We start from the raw sequence: 9,969 nt of genomic DNA, 5'->3' as shown, positions 1-9,969 counted from the left end.
AAACACTAACCTGTGGTTTCCTACAAAATGCTACTGCCTTAGTTCATGCCATTTTGTTTGTCTTTCACTTTTCCGTCCACCATGATGAGCATTGGAATCAGCTCTTCTTAACACACAGCTCAAATGCTCTGCCTTGACATTTCCCAGTTCTCTGCATTTGGATATAAATTCCTTCCCTGAACCTGTTTCTTCCCATATTTTATTGTATCTAATAAAGTGCATGTCATATCTCCCACGGAGCATCTTAAGGATAAAAAATGAGTACTTTGTCTGAGTGCCTCGTATTATCTGTTGCAAATAGCTTTGCACACACACACATGAAATCACATGCTTGCTAAACAATAGTTCAATTATGGGACCACATAGGTTGATGGAGAGAACACGTAAGCTCACTTGGGAAAAAGCTTATTATAAATCTGTGTTCAGTTAGGGGTATCATTTATAGTGTTCTGGTTATTAAGTTGCATTTACAACAGGATTGTATTTATAGAAAAGAAGAAAAATTTTATTTGATATGAAGAAATGAAACCACAGTAGATTCTTAACCTGTGAGTTGTGGACGTCTGGTAGCTGTGACGTCTCTGATACTGCACACAGCACCTGTACATATGTGCATAGGTGTTTTCCCAGGGAAGGGACTCACCACATTCTGAAGAGGCTATAAAAACTGAAATATGCAGAAACTGACTGATGAGGACAGAGGTGCTGGTGTTTGTTCTCACATGTCAAAATGGGAAAGAGCAGGACCCCGTTTACTGCTTTTCCAGGTTTACATCTTTCAGGGTGATCCTGGTAATCTCCAAATTGTTTTTCCTATGCTCACTGCCCACAAAATAAAACATAAAACAATAAACTCATAAAGACTTCAGCTTTTTTAGCATATAAACATCTAAATGATCAATATTAAACTTCCATATTTTCAGAACCTAATATACCTTTATAAACTTGGCAGTTTTTTTTTTTTGATGTTATGTACCTATAGGAAAAAGGTTCTCTAAAAAATCCAAATTGAAATGTATTAGCTAAGTTAAAGGTATTTAGATTAGTAATTAGTTACACTTTTTCAAACTAGGGAAGTATAAACAAGGGCCTAGGAAAAGAAAATGGACATCCGTAACACGAACAGTATTACTGAATTAATGTTTATTTTAAATCATGCATGAGTTTTTCCATGAGTGTAAACACTGTTTCATTTCATAACCATATTTACAGATACCAAATAACTATAACTTCTGTCCACAAGACATACTGGATCAAACAAAGTGATCAATTCAAAAGTTATCTTTTTAAATAGGATTTAAACTACAAAAATGATCAGTCAGTTGCTTGTGAAACTTCTCATCTAAAAACAAAAAGTTTTTACTAAATCGAATGTATACAAAGAATTAGTGTGCAATCAAATCCGAGTATGTTCCTCAGGGTACACCAGAGGTAAGCAAAATAGTATTAACAGAATTAAGTTTCACTAAAAAATAAAGGACTTTTTTCTGGTTATATAGAAACATCATGGCGCATTGTCATTATCTGACATGGAAACCCAGTGAGACACATTTCGATGTTGACTTTTTGTTGTTTTTATAACAGTAAAACAAAATTCCTAACGGAACAAGTGAATTATTAATTCTAGAAAGTGAGCCAGAGAGAGGTGTTCTCTGTAAGAACATGCGATCTCTACAAATGTCTCATTTCAGTGCATGAGAGAAAGCATATTTAAAATTTAAACAGAAATCTGTCAGCCCCTAGGGAAACAGTTCTCCATCTGCTTCATCTACTAGACTGTAGCTGGTGCCAGAGCTCCTTTTAATGTGTGCTATTTTTTAAAATAGTGACATTTTACTTGTTCTTTTCTATTTTATTGATTTACACATTTCGAATGCAGCCATGTTAATGACAAAACATGCACAAATATTCTAAAAGACAAAAATAACCATTATATACAGCTTGAAAAATCAAATCAAATTTTAACCACGGTATCTTTCATCTAGTCCAATGGCTAGAGACTTTTCAAGCCAGTAACTACCAGGTACTGCAACATACCAAAACAAAGCCTCAACGGTACATCCAGATTTCTTTTTTCCTTCCAAATGCCTTCATTTTTCTTTAAAGAATGTTTACAATTTACCGGCTTTTAAATCGGCAATAGCTGTCTGAGTAATGCTTTATGCCACAAATCAAAGCCTCTTCCTAACCAAAAGCTACTATTAATTGAAATTAATTTTACCATTCATATTAAGTTCAGATGTCTAGAGATCCCAGATACCTGGGTATGAAATATGAAAATCTGCCAAGAGGAATTAATAGTTTTCTTTTCTTTTAATATAACCCACTATATAATAGTGAACTAAATATATTTGTTTCATAGAAACAACTTACATTTGCCAATACAGGGCAAATGGTCTATGTACAGATATATCAGGACTGCCTAACTGACAGTGAGTGTTGCCCACCAGGCTCCAGGTCAGTGGAGCTAATACGGTGGAGCTCTCTGCTGAATGGACTTCCCCTTCAGGATACGTCGGATCTGGAATGGAAACAAATAGGATCTGTAAGTTTATTTTTTATGGACAAAGCCCCATATTTCCTTTATCGTTTCATTACTCTCTTACATACTCTATACCATCCTGTCAAGCTGTAAGTAGAGTAAGATATATGCAACATGTCAAGATTTTAAGGTAACCTAAAAAATACTCTAACGCCTTTCAAAGGAGTTAGAGTACTGGTGGTTAAGCACCAATCTTTGAATGCAAGAGCGCCTCCATTAAAATGATCTGAAGCTGAAAATCTCCATCAGCTTCAGTAAGATCCTTATTCACAGGCGTGAATATACTCCTTTCTGTGGGTTCCTATAAAATTATGCTCATATGAGGAATGTGAATCAAAGAAAAAGTTAAACTGCATTTCATGTATTTTATTTTGCGTTTATCACAATATGCCACGACCTTCTCATAGGCACAATCACCTTCATTTCCTCCAGGGAAAAATTCCATCAAAAATATCCAACATTCTTAAACCCTGGCTGGTGTAGCTCAGTGGATTGAGCTCGGGCCTGTGAGCTAAGGGATTGCGATTCAATTCCCAGTCAGGGCACATGCCTGGGTTGCAGGCCAGTTCCCAGCAGGGGATGCACGAGAGGCATCCATGCATTGATATTTCTTTCCCTCTCTCCTTCCCTTCTCCTCTAAAGATAAACAAATAAAATCTTAAAAAACTAACATTCTTAAAACATTGAGTTCTTATTGTCAAGAAAAGTTCAATCATGTGAAACTATTCAATCCCCAAAGAAAATATATAACCATATGATGAGTAAAGTATAATTCTGTTCAAAGTATAAAATAGTTCAAGGTTCTAAATTACATAAATATCTTCTATTTCTCAATTAGTACCAGTTAGGAGATAGAAGTAATTGTAAGAGCTGCTGTGTACGGAGCCCTTACAATGTGCCTTGGACTTTCCTGAACACTCCGCACATCCTGACTCATTTAATACCGACAGACACAAACACTGACAGAACCTGCCTGAAGAGCACCAGCTGGCCTCCACCTGAACAACCTTATCGCCCCTGACATTTCAGACCCAGTGCCTGAAAACATTTCCTGTTGCTTCTGTAACCCTCACCTGTTCTCCCACAGGGCCATCAGGAACCAAATGCACTGGCTGTTCGTTCTCCAAGTTCCGAGTGCTTGGGTCTGCTCCCTTCCTCATCAACAGGCGGACCGCGTCCAGCTGGGTCAGGCGGTACTGCAGACTGGCAGCAACGTGCAGGGCAGTGTTTCCATTGTAAGCCTGAGGGCAAAGAGACAAAATGACATCTGTCAAGAAAGGGACTCCCATGAAAACAGCTCAAAAGCTTGAAAGTGGTGTAAAAAAAAGTTCTAACTTTGATGCCGTTACTGAAGTTTTCAAAAAGTACCTTTGCATTCACAAAAGACAGGCAACTGGGCAGCTCCAAAAAGAGGCGAATGAGTTCCAGATTTGCTTCCTCAGCTGCCAAATGCAGGGCTGTGCGGCCACTTTTACGATCCTTGTCAAAGGCAAGAGGGAAAAAAGCATGAACGTCCACACACCATGTCTTAATATGCTTTTCAACCAGTCTCTCAAATACTTGACTCACCCCTGGAGAACACTTTGTATCTTCCTCCACAAAGCCTTCCTTAACCCCAAACTACACGAAATCTCTCATTCCTGTTATTTCCCTATTAATTTGCCTTTATGCCTCTTATCAGTCTACCCTTGCATACAGGGTGGCCATAAAATGCAGAAACACGGACTATACTGTTTCATCATGCAGTGTAATATAATGCAATAAAGCATGTATCATGTACTTGCCCATGTTTCCAGACTTGGTAGACACCTTGTAGACTTATAATTAGTTACATTTACACTTCTCACCTTTTCTATTAGACAATCAGGTCCCAAAGGACCCAGGACCCTAAATCACAGCGTATGATTTAGGCATTTTCTTCCCCAGAGCCTCTAACTCAGTGCATTGTACATAGGAGGTACTCGGTAAATAAATCTCAAATATGAAGAGAAGAAACTGCTTTCCATTAAAAAAAAAAACAAAAAAATGGAAGCTCAAGCAACCCTTACAAAAAGCACCACCATGATTATCAGTCTATGAAAATGGGTGCCAAAATAGCAAGATTAATTTCAAGCATTTTTTTCATTTCAAAGACTTATTTATTTCATAGATAAACGACCTATGCTTAATAATCCAAAGATTAAAAGTAAGCCAAGAAAGCAGATGAGATAGTCTTATAAAATCTAAGCTTCTTAACTATCCCTATACTTTGCCACTCAACTCCGTTACAAAAAAATGGGAAAATTGTTTTAATCTCTACTTAGGAATTGGTCTTTGCTGAAACCACTTTTCTCCCCTATCCTATTTCCAAACTCTGCTGTAAATTTACCTTAGCTTCCACTGATGCTCCCATTTGAATCAGACACTTAATAGTGTCAACCAGACTCTTATTCTTTAGTAAAAGCTCCTGAGCTTCCGGTGAATGGGGCTGTTGATTTCTCTGGAGTTCGTGCACCACAGCGTTGTGGGCGATGACCGCACAGTGCAGAGGAGTCAGGCCTAGAAAAATTAAAATAAGGCAGTGGTTGGTCAAGCACACTACCCGGCCTTTCAATTGTTCTACAATACAAACCTTGCAGATGGTCTCTAACGTGCCCATACGAAAAGGCTCCATAAGAACTAGGAAGGCAACCTGAATGATCCCTCCTTCAGATCTTACTGCTGTATTTTATCTACAGAATATTTTATCTTTAATTACCTCCCTTCCTTCTTGGTATGAAACTTAATATACCTTTAGAACTAATGGACCCTTTCTATAAATGGCTTTTCACCCAATAAATTGTCATTTGCTTACCATCATAGTTAGTTGCCTCGAGATCCACAAACTGACTGCTCATCACTGCACCCTTCTGAATTGCCTGCAAAATTTAAAAACAGATTATCTGTTAACAAGAGACAAGCTACACAAACACTTGCCTATTAGTATTCCAAGAAATGATAAGTCAACTCAAAATAGATTATTACAACAGGCAACCCACATCCAACTTCTAACCCTTCTAACCCAACTTCAAGCCCTGTGACAAAGGGTGATGGAAGCCTGGCCCACTGCCTCTTACCTGTAGCACCTGGGAGTGGCCCTTCTCAGCACAGACGTGCAGAGGGGTTCTTCCCCAGCAGTCGGTGGTGTTCACCTGGGCCCCAAGGTTCACCAGGTCCTGCACAATGAGATGCTGATTGGCAGCCACTGCCACCTGAAAGGCACTCTGTGGACATTCAGAAGACAAATATATTTTTAAAACATGTACCACTACCATAACAAGGCATATGAACATAAACTGAGGGGAAAACTTGCACAGAAAAAAAAATCCTATTAATAAGTAGTAAGATACTGTAACAGTAGAAAACTAAAATGAACTTTGGGTGTGGCTTTATTATACCCAGTTGGTCTTTGGTCAAGTAACTACAAAGTTAATGTTAATAACTTCAAGGTTGATGGTGGCGAAGAGTCAACATCTCAAAGTTAATATTAACTAAACTCTCTTGGTCTTGAGCTCTGAAACTACTTGTAAATAAATGTGAGACTGGCTGCCATTCTCATCACGATGACAGAATCTGTGCCATTTCACTCCGTCAAGGTGCTCACCTGTCCATTGTGCTCTTTAATATCCAGCATGTGAAGGGCATTCATCTTTCTTGCAAGGACATAGGCAAGTGCTCTTCTCCCTTGGGCAACTGCAATATGGAGGAATCTAGGAAACAAGGAAAGGAAAAGAGGTGAATTTCTTCTGACTTCACTAAGTTTGTCTTTAAAAAAATACTTTTTTAGCCTCTTTCTCAATATGTTGGTTCATGCAAATAAAACATTACGAAGCATAAACTGTCTTTTCTGCAAGGGTGATAAATCTGATTTGTGACAGGATGAATTAGCTTTATGAGAAAGGAAAAAAAAAAAGGATGCCAAGCACCATGATGATCACTTTAAACCTATTACTTTTAATATTTGTACAAATGCCCTTGCTCATGTGGATTAAATGCTGGCCTGTGAACCAAAAGGTACCTGGTTCAATTCCCAGTCAGGGCACATGCCCAAGGTTGTGGGCTAGGTCCCTGGTTGGGGACTCCGAAAGGCGACCTATTGATGTCTCTCTCACACATCTCACACATTGATGTTTCTCTCTCTTTCTCCCTCCCTTCTTCTCCTCTCCCTAAAAATTTTTTTAAAAAACCTCTATGAGGGAGGTATTATCATTTTACAAGTCAGGAAACTAAGGCAAAGAACTTATATAACTCACCCAAGGCCACAAAAATATCAAGACAGTTAAGTATTCAATCTACAAATCAACTCACAGTTGCCGTGACCAGCTAATCATTATCTGTTTTTTTCCCTATAGGTACAGTATATGCTGGTCTTTTGAAACTAATCATTCGAAGATGATGCATATTTTTAGTAATTTAAAACAGGTAATTTGTTCAGCCAGGGGGGAAAAAAAGGAGGAAAAACTCTTTCTCAAAATATTAACTATCATTGAACAGCAATTTCTACCTACAATGATCATCTTGATTAGCCAACCATTTACTAATGTCTGACTTGGGACACATAGAGAAATTCTCTGCCCACCACACGTAACAAGTACAGTTCACCAAATGAGGTACGTGAGCTAAAGGGATACTCACGTGTCACCATCTGCATCCTTTGAAAGAAACTGGTCTTGGGAGATATTTGCCAATTTGCTTTCTTCCTGCTCCACTTGCCACTGAAAAAATGACTTCCCTAACTGTGTGGTGTTCATTGGATTTCCGATAATGTTCTGGAATGGCAGCGAACTGCTTAACGGCAGAGACCCTGCGTCATGCCCCACCATGGCCTCACAGGCACTGTGTGGCATCATGCTGAAGTTTTGCACGTGGGCATCATGCTGTTGCTGAATACTGGGGGAAGTCTGAACAGGAATAGTAACGTTCTCACATTCCCCATGACTGTTTAGAAGGGATGCAAAACTTTGGTTTGGGCAGAACTGTAGTTCTTGGTTATCAAAGACGTTGGGTTCATAGCTGGGGGACTGGGACGTTCTGGAATAGGGACTGTATTCCAGAGGTGGATTGTGGGTATAAGGCTGCGGCTGCTGCTGCACGTTCTGGTTCTGTGGAGAATACTGGTACATGGAAGCCTGATCCATCATGTGCGGGGAGCTGCTGACTTGGAACGGTTGGTACTTCTGAGGTGGACTGAAGACCTGCCCTCTATGGAAGTCCTGACACTGCTCTCGGGGAGAGCTCTGAGGGACCCCCACAGGGCTCACCCAGCTAACTTGGACTGTATTCAGGGAAACTGGGTTGCATTCGTTCTTAATGTTGATAATGTTTTGAAGCAGATCGGCACTGCTGTCCGGTTTGGGCTCACTGTGATGAGCATCTTCCATGCTCTCCGCAGGTGTTGGCGTTTGAGGTGGTGTCTGGAAAGAAAAGGGAAATAGCACCTTCCTTCCAAAATTATCCCAGGGATAATTTCCAAAAGGTATTCAGAGGAAAATAGTGAGATATTTACCAAAAACTGGGTATGCAGCAAAGCTGGCCTTTTGCAACCTGGTCCATCAGACAGCGAGTCAGGTCCTTTCCTTTTCCTACTATGTAACACCGTGTTTGTCAATTCTATACACAAGGAAGAAATACGGAATCTGTGATCATTTTACCTAGGAAATTTCACCCATAATCACGCTATATTATTTCACTCTAAAGCCCCTATAACATCATGAATAGAAGTAACTCTTACCTGTGAATTGCTCTCTGTTCACACCTTGGGTCTATAAGGAAAAAAGGTTTCCAATTTAGCGCAATATTAAATGGCTTCCTGCTTAACATACAGCAATCAGCATACTTATCTCTACCACTCTTTACAGCTTACCATAAAGCTTTGATATAGGTAGTCTCTTGGTATTTATGTTCTATCTTAATTCTCATTCTATCTTGCAAGTTCCCTTGTTTGCACTTTCACCTTAGTTCAACTACATTAAGATAAAAAAATATGGCCATTTGAGTTTTCCCTTTCTAGTCCAAATGTTCCATTTCAGTTGAACTCCATTTGTTTCCTTGCCTCCTAATTTGCCTTCATTTGGTCACTCATTCAATTTCTCTTGTGACTTACCAAGTGCCTGGCACTAGGCTAAGTGATAGGAACACGACAGACAGCAAGGCACATATGTTCTCTGTCCTATGGACTTTGTGGTCCACAAAACTCTTACTGGACTTAGGTGAACAAAGAAGAATAACCCCAACAGACTAGCCTTCCTGACCCCGTCCCAAAACAAAAAATAGTTGCCACCTTAAAATCATCCGTGGCTTGGCTGGCAGCCTTCTGTTTGTGACTTCGGATGTGCAGCAGGAGTTCCTTCACTGAGTTCTTCACTCGAACACCTTGAAAGGGTCCTCTCTGCTGCCTTCCAACCCCCATATGGGGCTCAACTGTTCAAAAGAAAACAGAACATAGCCCAATTAAATCTCTTCACAGGCACAAACCTTAGTAACTTCAAAGCATAACTACCTAATGTATGAAGCCCCCAATCGCCAGAATGCCATGCCTTTCCAATTCATTCTGGTCAGTGGTCTACACATCAGCCCTACTTAAGGTCTGACGCTGCCTGACACCTTTCCTGATCAGGCACCTTAAAGAATGAAAGCTCCTACAAATGTACTTTCAGGTGTTCAGAGTCAATAGAAAAACTCAAATCAAGGCTGTCTTAGCTCTATTAACCTATAAGACAGTATCACAGATTTGCCACCCTAACACTCACAGACCTACAATTATTCTTGACTTATGAAAAACTTTGGGGAAGCAAGGGATAAATGCTGAATTTTTAAGTTTTCAAACCAGACTTTGTATCCACATAAAAATTTAAGTCTGTTAATCTACTCAAGTAAGAAAGCACAAAACAAACTTCCTCCAAAGATCTTAACGTAGCAAAGCCTAACAATGAACAATGTCTTAGATTTGGTTCTTATTTTGCTCAGTTCAATCAGCTATGCCAAGAAAACTGCTCAAATTCACTGAGCTAAAACACACTTGTGCACACACATGCAGGATTTTCCCTCAGACTGTTTTTGAAACTGCTCACAGAGGCCTTCTAAGTAAAAAGGAAATCCGTAATCTGATTTCACATTTAAACTTTAAAACACACTTTAAAATGTAGTCTGATAGAGCATTCCACTTCTGACCATTACTGTGCCACAACCTCTTGGGATGAGATAAACACAAAGTAAACCTGCAAGCAGTCAGGAAATGAATAATTCTGCCACTTCACAGAAAGTGGAGGAAAAAGGGAAAAGATGGGACAAGAAAACAATGCATAAGTTGAACATACATATCATAAATATATGAAAGAAACAATTTAATGATGGAGCAGATGAAATGACTAGCCCATTTCATGTTGAAGTTTAGGAATATCTTGCCAGAA

General features: G+C 39.4%; 1 protein-coding gene across 2 annotated transcripts in view; it reads right to left on the bottom strand.

The window, feature by feature from the left end:
* Window positions 1-1,128: 1,128 nt before the first annotated feature.
* NFKBIZ (NFKB inhibitor zeta) overlaps window positions 1,129-9,969 on the bottom strand; it is a 36,191-nt gene continuing 27,350 nt past the window's right edge. For both annotated transcript variants that reach the window (XM_037142729.2, XM_037142728.2), the window contains exons 2-12: window positions 8,841-8,980; window positions 8,292-8,322; window positions 8,067-8,170; window positions 7,196-7,974; window positions 6,165-6,270; window positions 5,638-5,784; window positions 5,376-5,439; window positions 4,911-5,080; window positions 3,911-4,021; window positions 3,616-3,783; window positions 1,129-2,521 (exon numbers count right to left, since the gene is read on the bottom strand). In XM_037142729.2, coding sequence (XP_036998624.2) covers window positions 2,468-2,521; window positions 3,616-3,783; window positions 3,911-4,021; window positions 4,911-5,080; window positions 5,376-5,439; window positions 5,638-5,784; window positions 6,165-6,270; window positions 7,196-7,974; window positions 8,067-8,170; window positions 8,292-8,322; window positions 8,841-8,969 — 1,863 coding nt within the window. In that variant the 5' untranslated portion in view covers window positions 8,970-8,980 and the 3' untranslated portion in view covers window positions 1,129-2,467. The remainder of the gene's footprint in view (window positions 2,522-3,615; window positions 3,784-3,910; window positions 4,022-4,910; window positions 5,081-5,375; window positions 5,440-5,637; window positions 5,785-6,164; window positions 6,271-7,195; window positions 7,975-8,066; window positions 8,171-8,291; window positions 8,323-8,840; window positions 8,981-9,969) is intronic.

Source organism: Artibeus jamaicensis, unplaced genomic scaffold (assembly GCF_021234435.1).
Source record: "Artibeus jamaicensis isolate MK-2021 breed Jamaican fruit bat unplaced genomic scaffold, CSHL_Jam_final contig_3126, whole genome shotgun sequence".
NCBI classification, from domain to species: domain Eukaryota; kingdom Metazoa; phylum Chordata; class Mammalia; order Chiroptera; family Phyllostomidae; genus Artibeus; species Artibeus jamaicensis.
The sequence above is the reverse complement of the archived record's forward strand: the minus strand, read 5'-3'. Positions and strand labels throughout refer to the sequence as shown.